Raw genomic sequence first — 17,234 nt, 5'->3', positions numbered from 1 at the left:
GAATGTCATTTTTACGACTGCATCCTTTTTAATAATGTGTGTACGATCCTCACCTTGTGATAGGAATCCATGGCGATCAGGTACAGTAGGTAAGGTGGAGAGGGTAATAATTGACAGTAGTTGCTACAACTCGAATGTATAGAACTTGTAGGTTAAGGGAAAAATAGATATGCTGTAATGCTGCAGTATGTATAGTTTACCACAGTAACTGTGCGGTTTTCCCATGGTTCTGTTATGCAATTGCCATTGTTTACCAAGGTTTGCCATCTTTCTAAATGTTCTTTACCATACCTCGCCCTTTACCTATGCTTTACCATGCTTTCCACAATTCTTTAGTACACTTTTCTATCAAATTTTGATGAGGACTCCATTTTTTTCCAGGGCACAACTGTGTTTCCAAATAAAGTCACCACAGAGAGTCAGTCTCTAGTCCTGGTGAAAAGGCTTCTGGCTGTGGCCGTGTCCTGCATCACTTACCTCAGGGGGATGTTTCCTGAGAAAGCCTACGGGAACAAATACATAGAAGGTATAAGAAGCGCAGAGCAGAGTGCAGCACCTGACACAGCTGAAACTATTAAAGTTAAACTATTAAAGTCCCAAGAACTGCCTTACCACTTAAAAGCACGTCAAACACATTTGCTGTCTGTCTGTCTGTTAATTATGAACAGCTCAGTTCAGGTAAGGCTTGGGTCAAACGGTTCAAACCCCAGCACGGCTCTACTGGACTCTCAGCTGATGCACTATTTTTATCATGTGTCAGCGAAGAGACAAATTGTCTGAATCGTGAGCTGTTATCTCATATTGTATTCTAGTAGTATTTGCACTTTATTATTATTATTATTATTATTATTATTATTATTATTATTATTATTATTAGTTTATTTATTTGGCAGACGCCTTTATCCAAGGTGACTTACAGATGTTACAGGGCAATATAAGGTTTAAATACAGTGTAGATTACAGTAAGTACCTGCCCTAAGCACCACGTTACTGGATCCTCAGCTGATGCGCTATCCTTGCACTACTGCACTGCTAACATGTCACTGTAGATATAACTTGCTGTGATCCTAACTGGCTGCATCCTAGTTCATATTGTATTCTAGCAGTGTTATTATTATACAGAGCATCCTAGTTCATATTGTATTCTAGTAGTGTTATTATTATACATAGCATCCTAGTTCATATTGTATTCTAGGAGTGTTATTATTATACACAGCATCCTAGTTCATATTGTATTCTAGTAGTGTTATTATTATACATAGCATCCTGGTTCATATTGTATTCTAGTAGTGTTATTATTATACATAGCATCCTAGTTCATATTGTATTCTAGTAGTGTTATTATTATACATAGCATCCTAGTTCATATTGTATTCTAGTAGTGTTATTATTATACAGAGCATCCTAGTTCATATTGTATTCTAGTAGTGTTATTATTATACATAGCATCCTGGTTCATATTGTATTCTAGTAGTGTTATTATTATACATAGCATCCTAGTTCATATTGTATTCTAGTAGTGTTATTATTATACACAGCATCCTAGTTCATATTGTATTCTAGTAGTGTTATTATTATACATAGCATCCTAGTTCATATTGTATTCTAGTAGTGTTATTATTTGCACTTACTGTAAACTGCACTGTATTTAAATATGAAGCTTGCATTGTAACCCTGCGTCAGTTTGCCTAGTGAAATAGCTCACGTTGTAAATAAACCCAGATTCTTAGGGGAGTTAAATCTCACCTGCGCGCCGCCACCACCTTCTCAACGCCAGCAGTAAATTATTATTATTATTATTTATTTATTTCTTAGCAGACGCCCTTATCCAGGGCGACTTACAATCGTAAGCAAATACATTTCAAGTGTTACAATACAAGTAATACAATAAGAGCAAGAAATACAATAACTTTTGTTCAAGCAAAGTACAAGTGTGACAAACCACAATTCAATAATTCAAACCACAATTCAATAAATAATTCCGTACCTCAATGATCGACATTTCTTTCCTAAATCTTTTCCTTTAGATCTCTGTGTTAAAATCCTCAAAGAAGATAAGAGCTGCCCGGGGTCGACGCAGATTGTGAAATGGTAGTGTGTTGTTCAGTACAGTATTATTATGTTAAGGTGAAACTAACAGGGGTGGAGTTGATAATCCCATACCGCTCTGAAAGATAATATATACAGCTGTGGCCAAAAGATTTGGATCACACAGAATTTTTGGATTGATTTATTTAACATCAAATACAATTGCAATAGAATTACCTTGCCGAACCATTGGCAAGCAGTGTACTTACCAGCTGTGTCAACACCAAACAAACAGGATTTTGCACTCCTGTGGGGTTACCAGCAGTGTGTATATTGGTAAATTATACAAATGCAGCTTGTCTGTGGATCTTTTTCAAAGATTCATTAATTTGGTACTTAATGAGATAATGAAACACTTCTATTGTTTCTTGTATGCAAACTTTACATAGTGGCTAATTAAGTTGCCTCATAATAAGACTTGACTAATTAAACAAATATATATTTATTTATTTATTTCCAGGATGTTTGGGTGCTACGATGCTCTGCAGAAGAAGTATGTAAGTTAGTAAAATCGATCTCACACGATACACCGAGGCTTTTTAAAAGGTAGTTCAGTACTAGGAAAATAACAGGGTCATAAAACAATTTTTTTTTTTAATAATTACATTGACAAAGACTTCTCGATCTGTGTACAGCTCTGGCCAAAAGTTTTGCACCACCTAGAATTTTAGAATTGAGAGATAATTAAAAATAAATAACTACACAAACATAGTTGAGATCTTTTATTAAACACCCATGTAATCAAAGAAATTACAAAACGATATCGCTAAAAAAAACAAAAGTCCACCGGAAGAAAGCTGTAATAGCAGTACAGCAGTGTTTCATGTTAGATTTCAGAAATGTCACATTTTTTAATTACAAAGCGGTACGTAATTCAGTATGTTAACGTAGCATTATTCAGCAGGTTCCATTCGACTTTATGAAGCAAAATGTGTCAATTCTATAGGGGGATGATGCAAACACTTTCAGCCATAACTGTACATGGGCACTGCGTGTTACATTTCCATTTTCTTTTCACAGTTGCGTATGGTTGCCCTGTCAGTAAGTACATTTCTAAAATATATTACAGCGTTTTTCTACTTTTCATCCTACAGTATTTCAGCAATTTTCAAAATATTTATTCAATATAAAAATATATATATGTACAGTATATATATTTTATTTCAGGTTTACACTGATCCAGAAGACCCTCAGGTAAAAAAAAATACATTTTTTGTTTTAGAAATTACAGTTTTGATAATTTTTTTAGTTGAAACTGATATAACTTAAAGCGTTTAATCACTGTTGTTACATTATGTATTTTGTGTATACAACTGAAGGCGCCCTGGGTAAGGGCGTCTGCTAAAAAATAAATAATAATAATAATAATAATAATAATAATAATAATAATAATAATAATAATAATAATAATAATAATAATAATAATTCTGTTTGTATAAGATTGTCTCTTGCGATGTCTTTTTCAGACTGTCACAGAGTGCTATCAGTTTAAATTCAAATACACCAAGGATGGACCCGTTATGGATTTTGAAAGGTAAGGCTTTCATATGGCGGTGTTATACAAATGATCTCAACAGCAATTCATCTAAATACCACTGTCATTTGAATCAATAGGATGTTAAAGGGTGCATAAGGACCTTTTTATTTGATTGTGCTACATGTTCCCATGCGTTGCTACAACTCTTTACGTGTACATTTTTACCAGTTTTTTAAACTTTTAAATTGCATTCCCTGCCTCAAGATGGCTTCCCATGTAACTGCGTGGACCTCTCAGAACTACATTTCCCATCATCCTCCTGCTCACTGGTAAATCCATCTCTTCAGCAATTTAAAAGTTTAAAAAGTGGTCAAAATGTAAATAAATTAAAACAATACACACACCTTACGTAAACAGCTGTAGCAATATTTTCATTTTATTATTATTATTATTATTATTATTATTATTATTTCTTTATTTTACTATGGCAGCAGCAATAAGAAAACAGACAGCAAAGTCTCGTGTGCGGACACAAGGAAAGCTAGCGTGCTTCTAGTGCGCAAGCTGTATGTCCTGATGCAGAACCTGGGCCCATTACCAAGTGACATCTTCCTGAACATGAAACTCTTCTACTATGACGAAGGTACAGTAGCAGGAGCTTCGACGCATACAAGTCTTATAAGAACATAAGAAAGTTTACAAAAAGATTTCCTTTTGGTCCAGTCAGTTTAAAGGCGTTTTCACCCGGCAGTGACTCCCTCAGACTACCAGCCCCCGGGGTTCAAGGAGGGAGACAGCGACAGCATGATGTTCGAGGGGGAACCAGTGCACCTGACCGTGGGGGAGGTAGCCACGCCTTTCCACAGCCTGAAGGTGAAGGTGACCACGGAGAGCGACCGCATGGAGCAGGTGGACCAGGGGCTGATGTGCACAGACAAGACCAAGCAGAGCCTGCAGCTGGACGACACAGAGGAGGGGGGAATGCAGGACAGCAGCATGAACATCATACAGGTGAAGGAGGGGGAGGGAGGAACACAGAACAGCATGAGCGTCATACAGGTGAAGCAGGGAAGGGAGGAACCCAGAACAGCGTGAGCATCACAAGTGAAGCAGGGGAGGGAGGAACCCAGAACAGCATGAGCATCACAGGTGAAGCAGAGGAGGGATAATATTTGCTTTAAGAGAAAAACTATAAGTTTTATCAACGCTTTTCCCCCTCTTTGGAATGAAACAGACTAAATACAGATTTGTTATATGGATCTGGATGTTTAAAATAAATAAATATTCAGAACGGCATTAGTGGCTGATCGGGTCCGCTTTAGTTAATTCGTGTTTGATATTGAACTTTTTCTGCGTGTCCTGTTACGTTAGGAAAGCACAATGAAGGAGGCCAGGGCAGTGGATGACAATGTGAACAGCATCGAAAGGGAGGACTCAGGTAGACTAAGAGCTTTTTAAACTGTCAGGCACTGACGATCTGACGAGCATTAAAAAGATGTTCTACTGGGATTGAAACATGTTCCTCAAACCAGTCTTTGGGGAATCATGTTACATGACAAGGCAGATTGCACCGCAGAACAATCAATCAAAGAACAAGCAATTATGTTTTTAGTGTGCAGCTTTAAAAAAAAAAATAATAATAATAAATAAAAGACCCCTTTTAAACGGCACGGTTTTGCTCTTGAATGTCTGACTGCATTGGAAGCAACACTGCCACAGCCTAGCTCAAGGTTTTAAATAGTTTTAAATCCTCATAAAAAAATGCATACCGGTATTTGAAGGCTGGTTAAAAGGTTGGTTTGCGGGTATTTAGAGTCCCACCCTCCACCGCTAAATAGTTCTGTGCCAGACAAAGTGTCCCTTTTCGAGAGTTACTGTATTGAAGTTTTGAATAAAGGGCAGACAGATTGCCTTCAGTTTGCCTCTGGGTTTAATACAAAGAGTTCTAATCTGCTGACTGATTTACTGATTTTAAGAAATTGTGCTGACCTGTCAGGAGGCTATGAAGACTGCTGATGAAGGATCCTGCCTGAGTGATTCTCGTTCCCAGGTAATCAATTGAATCACTTTACAGGACCCAGTACACCTTCTATTAACAACAATGCTGAGATCTCAATGTGTGTGTGTGTGTGTGTGTGTGTGCGTGTGCGTGTGCGTGTGTTATATATCCTTTACTGCGCTTATTGAATTTGCTTTAACCTTTTTTTTGGGGCGATTTTCGAATTTCGCAACAACAGTAACAGGCTTTTTTTTATTTTATTTTTTTAAAATGTTACAGCTTGCAAAAAAAAAAAAAAAAAAAAAATTCTAAATTGTGCCTTGTACTTTTTTATGAAATAGGCGGGCAAACTTTTGCCCTGGTGCGAAAATATCGAAACATATTTTTGATCATTATACCTTTTTTTTGGGGGGGGGGGGGGAGCTTTTTTGAAATTCAGAAATCAGAAACAAATAGTGTAAATTTAGCAATGGAATACATACTATTATTACAATTATTTAAATATCACCCCCAGAAAGACTTTTCGATAACACTGTTATATATATATATATATATATATATATATATATATATATATACTGTATGTGTTTCCTAGATGGATCAGCTGCTCAGCCAGACCTCAGACTTGACTGTGGCAGGCAGCAGAAGGACCAGGAGTGGGAGAGGAATAGCGCCCTCTGTTGTAAGTACAGACGATGTGCATCACCCTACAGAATTAACTAATCATGCTTCATAAAGTCGAATGAAACCTGCATCACCTAGAATTTTAGGATTGAGACACAATTAAAAATAAATAACTGTATGAACATAATTCAGATATTTTATTTAACATTGTGTGATCCAATAAACTACAAAATTAGATCGCAAAAGTCTACCGGAAGGAAGCCATAATAGCAGTAGTATTTCATGTTAGATTTCAAAATGTCACAGTTTTCCATTTTTGTCAGTATATGAAAAAAACTACAAAGCGGTGGTATGCAAGTCAATATTTTAACGTGACATTATTCAGCAGGTTTCATTTGACTTTATGAAGCTAAATGAGTTAATCCTAGAGAGTGATGCAAAACTTTTGGCCAGAGCTGTACAGTACGATAATTATCACGTATAAAATCCTACAATAAATGTTTTAGTGTGACTTTGTTCGGGATTTGTTCAGCTTTAGTGATAATCCTGTTGCTTCTCCAGGTGGACGGGGGAGAGCTGTGCAGGACATCTCCCAAAACGGGCAGAAAGAGGGGACTGGCTGAGAGGAACAAGCCTGTAAGTGTGAGCTCAGCAGCCAGGGTGCACCACACTGCTTTATTTATTTAGTTTTATTTGATTCATTTGACGTCTTTATCCCAGGCGACTCACACAGGTGTTACAGGGCAGCGCAGGGTTACAATGCAAGCTTCAGATTTAAATACAGTGTAGTTTACAGCAAGTGCAAATAATAACACTACTAGAATACAATATGAACTAGGATGCTATGTATAATAATAACACTACTAGAATACAGTATGAACCAGGATGCTATGTATAATAATAACACTACTAGAATACAATATGAACTAGGATGCTGTGTATAATAATAACACTACTAGAATACAATATGAACTAGGATGCTATGTATAATAATAACACTACTAGAATACAATATGAACTAGGATGCTATGTATAATAATAACACTACTAGAATACAATCTGAACTAGGATGCAGCCAGTTAGGATCACAGCAAGTTATATCTACAGTGACAGATTAGCAGTGCAGTAGTGCAAGGATAGCGCATCAGCTGAGGATCCAGTAACGTGGTGCTGAGGTCAGGCGAGTCCAGCGCAGAGCAGGAGGAGCGGAGAATGAGATCTACGAGCGCAGTCTGAACTGGGGTCTTTCCCTGTAACACCTGTGTAAGTCGCCTTGGATAAAGGCGTCTGCCGGATAAATAAATTTAAAAATATATATATACATATCCTGTCCGTCTTCAATCCCTTGACCTGTGGGTATTGTTTTGTATAGGGCCATATTTTCCAAGTGTTTCCTCCATTCTGTAATTAAGCTGAGTAATATATTTCAAGTCCTCTTACGCACCCTCAGTATATTTAGTTTTTCATGTTGCTACGTTAACATTATTATTTTTTTTTCTCCTTTTGAAAAAAACAGGAATTGATTAAAGAGCAGAGGAAACGCTTGGAAAGTATGGCCCACAGTGTCTTGAGGTTTTCAAACTGCCTTGTTGCTTGTTTCAGGTTTCCCAGTTTGAGATACCGTGCAGCCAGGAGGATGTTCCAGCACCAAAGAGAAGGAAGTTTAGTGAACCCAAGGAACGCTTTTAAAGAGAGGAATCGACAGGTTCCTTTTGTAGCACCGCGGCAAGGAGCTCCCAACTGTGAACTTAATATCCACACTGCAAACCGAGTGCTGTGTGGGGGTCAGTGGTGTAGGAACAGGAGACTGTGCGATGGGAAAAGGATTGACTATCGATATACCGGACAGAGGCTTCCTGTATTAAACGTGAGAATACAGAAGGCAATGCTTTTAAAATGAAGCGATCCCTTTAACGTTTTTTTACAGCTGTTTCTAAGCTGTGTAAATGTATACGCCGCAGTTCTGCGAAGTGGATTTAGTGTTTGCTCCTGCTTTTTGATTTGTGTTCGCAGTACTGCTGTTTGTTCCACAGCACTTATCACAGGTTGTGCTTTTGATGCTTTCCACAGCGGTTTTTATTTTTTATTTTATTTACAGGTTATATTTTTGAAGTGCAGTCGTACGATCACCTGTGCTTCATAAAATGTTAAAAGTGTGTTCACTTCTTTAGACTGGCTAGAGGCAGTTTTATTTTATTTTATAGAAGTCTTTGCGATAAACATTGTACTTGTTTTTTTTTTTGTTTTTTTTTAAAAAAGACTTTTCAAATGCATTTCATATCAGGCGGTCTGACGTGTTATTTTTTCATACGGTTATATGTTGCTATTTAATAAATGAAATCAAATGAAAACGTCTTTTTTTTTGCAGTTTCTTGATGTCACGTGGCAATGCAAGTTGAGTGACGATGATGTGGGTATTAGGAGTAAACCGTAATTAGGAAATAAACACCAGGCTTCGCCACCTACGATTTGAATACATTTACAGAGAGGAATGTGACTCCCATGAACTGTTAAATGTTTGACTGGCATAAACATTCTATTTACATCACCTCAAGTGACTGTGTTTAGTTCTGTTGAACAGAAATTGTGAGTAAGTAACTGGGTACGGGATTCAAACCCAGTCTGATCGTCGAGCTCCCAGTCCCTGAGCTTTAACCACTAGGCCACCCCAGGGCACAGGCACAGCCCAGCTGGTCTTGAGCTATGTATGATGCGACTGATACAAAACTCAGGCTCTTTAGATCTAACCACTAGGCTGTTTTTTTTTGTCTGTCACCATAGATATTTATTGACCACCAAAATGTTACCGTTGTGTAAAACGATAACCACCGCTCTGGAAAGCAAAACCATAATTGAGACATTTCAGTTTTAGCCTCGGTTTGTCAGAATCTGATTGGCCACGCTCCTTAGACTCTAGAAAACCCCATTGCTTGTAGTAGCTGTCTGTCTCCTATTAAAACCCGCCCACTTCAAGCGGCTTGGACCCGCGCCTCCGCGCCTTATTGGAGGGGTGGGCGGTTCCAGAAACTACTCTTTCGGCGATTGGAAGACGGGTGACAGCTCGCACTCTGATTGGCTCTCCCCTCCCAGGCGGTGTGTCGGTCATGTTAGGCTGCCCCCAGGAAGTTTTCTGTTTACTTTGTAACTCCAGGAAGTCGGCGCAAGAAAGTGAGTTTATCTTTATCTTACAGCAAAAGTTTAACCAGAAGGAACAGACGTCACAAAAAAAGAAGGATCCGGGAGGAAAGAAGAGAAGTAAGTGATATAAATTCATTATTAGTATTATTTTAAATCGTTGGGGAATTATTTAGCTAAGCGAAACACCACACTTTTTTGCCCTTTCTTTCAAAACTATTTGCAGCAGGACTTGCAATTAATTAAAATCGCTTCGATTGAAAAGCGTCAGGTGTCTTTTTATAATGACACGTGTGTTTGCTTTCTATTTATGCTTAATTAATAACCGCCCGGTCTGATTTTCGCATTTTAGTACAGCTCGCTACCATTACTACACACATACACGCAAACTCTCAAGACTTGATTCACATACTAATGCGAATATGTGTTTTTGAGGTCGGCGCGTTTGATTTATACAATACACAACCCTTCCAAGCATCTGTATTTATCTAAAGCGCGGTCGACCTTTAAAATTATCGAAAACCTGCCGTGTAGTTTTTTTTCTTTCAGTTTAGAGGTATCTCGTCAGACCTGTTGTGAAATAAATCGTTTGCGTTACAAAGCAGGCGATTATTACCCCCTGCAGCGTGCCTGTCTTTTTCACAGCTTTATTAAACCTGGAGCCTCTCGTGAAAGACTAATCAATTAGAGGCCAATTCCTTTTTTTTTCCAAATACCAATTACCATTCTATTTTTATCAATTACCTTTCCAATTCCTTAAAAAGGAATTCCTTGGATTTAAAAGGGAATTGGGAATTGATTTTTTTAAAAAAAGCAATTGGAAATGAAAAGCAGGAGTTGACCCCAACCTTGGTACCGAGGTCGTTAAGTTTGACTAATTTGACACTTATAACCCCCCTGCTGCTGCAGGTAGAGGAAGAATCATACCTGTTTAGACCAGCGACCGATTGTCAAGCAGGCTTTTTTTTAAGGCGATAAGTACACAAACAGGACACTCAACAAGGCCTGCTCTCAACAGCGCACCGCAGGGTTAGCGAGACGGAAGAATACACAAAGCAGTCCCCAAGGAGCATCAGCGCTCACTGAGGCAGTCACATGATTACAGATAAGGTGAGGCGCTCCCAAATGAGTTACACAGGATATCTCATCCTGTTGGCTGCAGACGCTGAGCTAGTTCACAAAGCTGAGTCCTTGTAATACTGTACGCTCTGGTTAGATGGGCGCGTTTATGACACAGCTGTAGTCTGCACAGTAATATTGTTTCACTGACTTGTGATTTTGAAAAACTGTTCAGCACAGCTTGAAAAAATTGTGTGCCTTTTTTTTTAATTTTTTAGCTGATGGGATTTCTCAATGCTTGTTTTTTTTTTAAAAGAGTACAATGCAACGAAAAAAGTCTTGTGACATAAAACTTGGAGGAGAAACAAACAAACAATAAATAAATAAACAAACCACTTTGTGAGTCAACGTGATGTTTTCTTAACGTTTTCTCCACACAGGCACACATTTTGAGATTCTTACTTTTAGATCGGGTCAACTGTAAGGATGGGAATAAGACTCCCGTTGCAGAGCAGTTTGATCCCTTCCTGCTTTTACTAGGAGTTAAACAACTACCCACATTAAGACGTTCACTCCGTTTATTCTGAATAACCCAGCAGTAACACCTGCAGGTACAAATACAGAAACATACTGTGTAACTTTCATTTTTCAAACAATCAAAAGTGTACTATCACTGACACTGTCATCTGCTCCGTTACTGAATCGTATTTTGTCACACTTGTACTTGCTAGAACCAAAGTCATTGTATTTTTTATCTTGTTCTTAATTGTATTATTACTTGTACTGTGATTCTTGAAATGTGTTTTTGTTTACGACTGTAAGTCGCCCTGGATAAGGGCGTCTGCTGAGAAATTAACAATAATAATAATAATAATAATAATAATAATAATAATAATAATAATAATAATAAATAAAAAAGACACGAATAGCGATCGCATGACAAATAAATGTGTGATTTGAATTGAACTAATCGATCGATTATATGGCAGAATTACAATTCCAGTTACGCAGGTGTGCCAAGTGTGCCGACACTGGCGTTGCAGTTACTGTCGTCCTTCTCCCAATTTGGAATGCCCAATCGCTTTTCTCCTCACCGCAGCGATTTCCCCATGTGGCTCAGGAGACCCGAAGATGGGAGACCTCCTCTTCTACACCCAGGAACTCCAGAGCACATGTCGGCGAGCGACCGGCCTCAGGACAAAGGCCAGCCCTGCGGGGGTGTCCGCTCGGAGCTCACTGGGGCGCCTGGCCGGCAGGGCCCGCTGTAGAGCGAGGAGGAGAAACAGTCCCAGCCTACTTCACACAGCCGGGACTCAAACCCGCGCTGTACGACTCGCCCTGCGCACCACGCGGCTGCCCTTCTACCAGGGGAGCCGCTCGGGGGACCCCGAAGAAGCACTTTTTATAACCATTTTTCTTCTCAAAAATGGCGTTCAATTCGAGGACGGTGATGCGTGTATTAAAAAAGGCAACAAAAGACGTCACTGTCCGACCACACAAACAGGAGTGTGACTGAATGAGAGAGAAAAGAGGAACTAAAACGTCGCTGCCCGATCTCAAATCATCCATGAAATACAGGCAGCCGTTTTCAAAGAAGTTGGAGTCATCGTCTGGGAGACGATAATTAATAAAGAGGACCCCTCCAACTCAGAGGATGATGACTAGGAAAGATTTTGCTGTTGTTACAGGCATGTTAATTTTCACCACTATGCAACATGCTTTACCCAATATGCCTAATAGACGAGTTTGTAGAGTTTCATTGCAAAAGAATGGATTATTCCTTGGTATAAATGGATCTATTGTATGCGTAATTGAGGTCGTGTCTTTGTCAATGCATCTTTATTTGAAGTTTTATTTATTTTTTCCCTCAGATTGAGGGTTGGGAAATTTGGTCTGCGTCTTAAATTCGAAGGGATACGGTAATTGTGAAAGGCACAACGACACTGCAATTGCAATTCATTACGAATTGCACAATTCTATTGTAATTATTGTAATTGCAGTTCATTCTGAATGGCAACTGCAGTGAAATGCAAACCGCTCCGTGACGTTTTAATCGCAATGGTACTTGAACCCGGGTCCGGTTGTAAGGCCGTGTCTGTGCTGCAGCTGCAGGGGCGGCTCCTGAACCAGCATGACCACGTTGACCCATCGGAGCCGGCGCGTGGAGGCCGCGGGGGGGGGGAAGCAGCAGCAGGAGGAGGAGGGGACGGGGTGGCGAGACAGCCTGGAGGACGAGGGAGAGAAGGGGGACTGCAAGGACCTGCGACTCACCCTGATGGAGGAAGTGCTGCTGCTGGGGCTCAAAGACAAGGAGGTACGGCATCACTGGGGCTGGGGGCTGGGCTGTAAGTAAAGCTGTTTTTTTCATGGTTATCGCGGTTATTTCCCTGAAATGTAGCCGTTGCCTTGTAGTTCTGACGTGAAAATTCACGTTTTTTGGAAGAGTGTAATGTGTACAGCTCTGAGCAAAAGTTTTGCATCACCTAGAGTTTTAGGATTGAGACCTAATTAAAAATAATAATAAAAAAAACTACATGAACATCATTTAGATCTTTTATTTAACATCATGTAATCAAACAACCTGATATCGCAAAAGTCTGCCGGACGCCATAATAGTAGCACAGTAGTATTTCATGTTCGATTTCGAGTCTGAAGGTGTATGGAGGTTGTCAGTCTGTCTGACATCTGTCTGTACCTCACCCTTACCTGTCTGCCTAGAGAACCTGTTATCAAACTGTGATGCAACTTGCTGAGAAAGTTCTAGAGTGATTGAATTCAGCGCCTCCCTCTATTGTGGAGAGAGAACAGTGAGTTCCCTTGGAATTCATTTAAAGTGAGAGAGAATGAACTGCTAACAATGAATCAAATAGATAGCACTTCAAACAGGATCTGTCAGGTTCATTCTTAGCCAGTAATCCATAACTAAATGTTATTATTTTCCACCCACATGTTTTAGGGCTGGGGTGGGTAGTCCTGGGGGCAAATGTGTTCAAAACAGTTTAAAACGATTCAAAACAGGGGTTGGTCCACAACACAATAACAAAACGCTAAAGCTTTATATTAACCACCAAGTGCCAGGAATCTCCATTGCAATTGGACATTGCTAAGAAATTGTTTCATTTTATTAAACCTAGTTTCAGTCCTGACCTCATCCTTATGAACGGTTATGACCGAGTAGTGGAGAAACTGACGTGTAATTACAGCATTGATTACTGTGTAATTACTAACGCGATACGACAAACACAGACTAGCATTCCCAAGTGGTTTTCTGTTCATAGAAAACAGGTATTAAACTTTAAATTTGACATGATCTTATATTAAACTTGCACGTATTGTGTGATAAGACATTTGTGCTGTGGCACAAAAAATGTCCCCTAGTTTTAATATCATTAGTTTTATACGTAGTTCAGTGGTGTACTTCTAAATCTGAAGCTATCGGAACGCCACTAGAATATGGATTTTCTTAAACGAGAATTATTATCCGAGCTGCAGCTGTATCCTGAAGTTCTTCCAGTAACGCATTTAACAGGCAACGCGTTTGACTCGCGTCTCCGAGTGTTGGTTGTTATTTCCATATTGTTTCCCTCTGTGTGTGTATTCAGGGCTACACCTCGTTCTGGAATGACTGCATCTCCTCGGGGCTGCGCGGCTGCATTCTCATCGAGCTGGCGCTGCGGGGTCGCGTGCAGCTGGAACCCCAGACCATGAGGAAAAAGAGACTGCTGGACCGCAAGGTGAGCCTCGCGGCACACTCCCGTTGCACAGCGGTTTGATCCATTCCTGGTTTTACTAGGCGTTTCATCAGACACCCCTGAGCTTGTTACCTAGACACACTGTGGCCGGTCAAGCTCGTAGTAAAACCTGGAAACCTAGACACTGCTATGCAATTGGGGGCTTTAATTGTGACTTAATAAAGATTGACCAAAGCAGCATCTCTGTTAGAAAAAAGCCATGAGTTCCAGTATGGTGTGAAGCTCCTCTCCTCTCTCCTCTCCTTTCCTCTCCTGTCCTCTCCCCCTCTCCTCTCCTGTCCTCTACCCCTGTCCTCTCCTCTCCCCCTCTCCTGTCCTCTCCCCCTCTCCTCTCCCCTTCTCCTCTCCTTCCCTCTCCTCTCCCCCTCTCCTCTCCTGTCCTCTACCCCTGTCCTCTCCTCTCCACCTTTCCTCGTCTCTCTCCCTCTCCTCTCCTCTCCCACTCCACTCCCCTGTCCTCTCCCCCTCCTCTCCTCTCCCCTTCTCTCCCCTTCTCCTCTCCTCCTCTCCTCTCTCTCCTCTCCTCTCCCCCAGGTCCTGTTCCGCTCAGACGCCCCCACAGGAGACGTGCTCCTGGATGAAGCACTGAAGCACATCAAAGTGACGGAGCCTGCAGAGAGCGTGCAGAGCTGGATAGAACTGCTCACCGGTGAGAAATGAGCCTCTGTACACCCGCATTAAACTCCCATAGTAACAGCACAGCATAGTGTGAGCATGGTAAATCATGGACTAGCTTTGTAAAGCACAGTAAAGCATGGGCTAGCTTAGTAAAGCACAGAGAGGTATGGTAAAGCATAGGGAAGCATTGTAAAGCACAGAGAGGTCTGGTAAAGCACAGGGAAGCATTGTAAAGCACAGAGAGGTCTGGTAAAGCATAGGGAAGCATTGTAAAGCACAGAGAGGTCTGGTAAAGCATAGGGAAGCATTGTAAAGCACAGAGAGGTCTGGTAAAGCATAGGGAAGCATTGCAAAGCACAGAGAGGTCTGGTAAAGCATAGGGAAGCATTGTAAAGCATAGAGAGGTCTGGTAAAGCATAGGGAAGCATTGTAAAGCATAGAGAGGTCTGGTAAAGCATAGGGAAGCATTGTAAAGCACAGAGAGGTCTGGTAAAGCATAGGGAAGCATTGTAAAGCATAGAGAGGTCTGGTAAAGCACAGGGAAGTGTTGTAAAAAAAATAAAATAAGGTATGGTAAACAACAAGGGGAGTTCTGAACCCCAGGACTGGGTGCAGCAGTAGTAGCAGCAGGGCTAGTGTGAGTTTCTAACCCTGCTTAATAATAACAATAATAATAATAATAATAATGATACAGCTTTCCCCTCCTCTCTCTTCCCCTCCTCTCTGCCCCTCCTCTCTGCCCTCTCTCCAGGAGAGACGTGGAATCCTCTCAAGCTGCACTACCAGATCCGCAACGTCCGCGAGCGCCTGGCCAAGAACCTGGTGGAGAAAGGCATCCTGACCACGGAGAAGCAGAACTTCCTGCTGTTCGACATGACCACGCACCCCGTGACCAACACCACGGAGAAGCAGCGGCTGGTCAAGCGCATCCAGGACGGCCTGCTGGAGCGCTGGGTGAACGACCCCCAGCGGCTGGACCGACGCCTGCTGGCCCTCATCGTGCTGGCCAGCGCGGCCGACGTGCTGGAGAACGCCTTCGCCTCGCTGGCGGACGAGCGCTACGAGACGGCCGTGACCCGCTCCAGGGAGCTGCTGGACTGCGACCCCGAGGCGGAAGCCTGCAAGCCGGGCGCCCTGGAGATGATCTGGGCCGTCATGGCTGCTTTCAGTAAAGCCTGAGCAGCTGTGGCTGGGGAGCGTGGAACTGTGAGGGTGTGGGCGGGGCTGAGAGGGTGGAACTGTGAGGGTGTGGGCGGGGCTGAGGGTGTAACTCTGAGGGTGTGGGCAGGGCTGGGAGGGTGTAACTGTGAGGGGTGTGGGCGGGGCTGAGAGGGTGGAACTGTGAGGGGTGTGGGCGGGGCTGAGAGGATGTAACTGAGGGTGTGGGCGGGGCTGAGAGGGTGGAACTGTGAGGGGTGTGGGCGGGGCTGAGAGGGTGTAACTGAGGGTGTGGGCGGGGCTGGGCTGCTGATCAAGGGGAGGGGTCTGTAGAGAGTCTATATACAAGCAATTCAAGTGATTATTCAGTATGTACATGTGTACAGAAATATATATATATAATATACATGACAGGGCAGTTCTTCAGTGAGAAAGGTCTGAATTGAGAATACTAGGAGGAGCAGCCATCACACGTCATATCAAACAGGTTTATTATCTTAAGGTTATTAAACAAAGGGGTTTTTGTTTGTTTGTTCTTCTTAAAGAATAACTTTTTGTCTCGTTGGAAGAGCAGAGAACCTAAACGCTGTGGATTACAAATATAAGAATGATTCAATGGTGTTTGTGCATGTGTGTCACAGAAGGGCGTGGCTAGAGGGAGCCTATCAGGACTAGGGGTTAACTTCCTGTTTATCAAATTCCCAATTCCAGTTTCTTCTGAAGATTTTTTCATCATCAACGGTGATGTGTTCGAATTGATTAAATGGGAATCCGATTATAAAAAGAAGTTGGAATTGAAAAACAGGAATTTACCTCAGACAGAGACTAAGGGGGCTGAACTATGCTTCACCAACAACTGCTGCTGCTGCTGCTGCAGAGTCACACACACGCACGCACAGGGAGTCAGTGACTGAGCTCGGATTTTAACCTCCTGGTATCAAGCCCCCGTTCTTTAACCACTGGACCCCCAAGCCTCCTCCATGTTTTAAGTCGCTCTGTGTATATATATATATATATATATATATATATATATATATATATATATATATATATATATATATATATATATATATATTTAAATAATCATATCCTGGTTATAATTTTTGAGTTAATTAAAGACCCTTTGTGGCCTCACCAGAGCTCCCAGAATCATGTTTAAAGTACGTCTGTCCCACCAGAGTGGAACCGTTAAGCTGTCCCTCCCCCCTACAACACTCTGCCCCCTGTTGGATATCAGAAATACTGCCCGTCGCTGAAGCTGAAGGGAATACGAAGCCACGACTGCGGCTTGGAGCTTGGTTTCAGGAGACTGTAGGTTTCAGGG

General features: G+C 41.4%; 2 protein-coding genes across 3 annotated transcripts in view; both read left to right on the top strand.

The window, feature by feature from the left end:
- LOC117395119 (HORMA domain-containing protein 1) overlaps nucleotides 1-8,474 on the top strand; it is an 8,640-nt gene extending 166 nt beyond the window's left edge. Inside the window, exons 2-14 of one of the 2 annotated variants that reach the window (XM_059006405.1) lie at nucleotides 382-526; nucleotides 2,028-2,091; nucleotides 2,549-2,585; nucleotides 3,109-3,129; nucleotides 3,256-3,282; nucleotides 3,555-3,622; nucleotides 4,057-4,208; nucleotides 4,317-4,576; nucleotides 4,937-5,003; nucleotides 5,542-5,615; nucleotides 6,160-6,246; nucleotides 6,750-6,824; nucleotides 7,791-8,474. In XM_059006405.1, the coding sequence (XP_058862388.1) occupies nucleotides 382-526; nucleotides 2,028-2,091; nucleotides 2,549-2,585; nucleotides 3,109-3,129; nucleotides 3,256-3,282; nucleotides 3,555-3,622; nucleotides 4,057-4,208; nucleotides 4,317-4,576; nucleotides 4,937-5,003; nucleotides 5,542-5,615; nucleotides 6,160-6,246; nucleotides 6,750-6,824; nucleotides 7,791-7,877 (1,164 nt within the window). In that variant the 3' untranslated portion in view covers nucleotides 7,878-8,474. Of the gene's footprint in view, nucleotides 1-381; nucleotides 527-2,027; nucleotides 2,092-2,548; nucleotides 2,586-3,108; nucleotides 3,283-3,554; nucleotides 3,623-4,056; nucleotides 4,209-4,316; nucleotides 4,577-4,936; nucleotides 5,004-5,541; nucleotides 5,616-6,159; nucleotides 6,247-6,749; nucleotides 6,825-7,790 lie in introns of both variants that reach the window. The other variant, XM_059006404.1, reaches the window with a different exon arrangement.
- Nucleotides 8,475-9,279: 805 nt separating this feature from the next.
- Nucleotides 9,280-16,000, top strand: LOC117965127 (Golgi phosphoprotein 3-like). Its single transcript, XM_059006414.1, has 5 exons — nucleotides 9,280-9,443; nucleotides 12,489-12,696; nucleotides 13,985-14,116; nucleotides 14,669-14,783; nucleotides 15,504-16,000. The coding sequence occupies exons 2-5, from the start codon at nucleotides 12,514-12,516 to the stop codon at nucleotides 15,929-15,931; spliced, it is 858 nt and encodes a 285-aa protein (XP_058862397.1). The 5' UTR covers nucleotides 9,280-9,443; nucleotides 12,489-12,513; the 3' UTR covers nucleotides 15,932-16,000.
- Nucleotides 16,001-17,234: the final 1,234 nt, after the last annotated feature.

Source organism: Acipenser ruthenus, chromosome 32, assembly GCF_902713425.1.
Source record: "Acipenser ruthenus chromosome 32, fAciRut3.2 maternal haplotype, whole genome shotgun sequence".
NCBI classification, from domain to species: domain Eukaryota; kingdom Metazoa; phylum Chordata; class Actinopteri; order Acipenseriformes; family Acipenseridae; genus Acipenser; species Acipenser ruthenus.
Note: the sequence above shows the minus strand (reverse complement) of the source record. Positions and strands in the feature narration are given on the sequence as shown.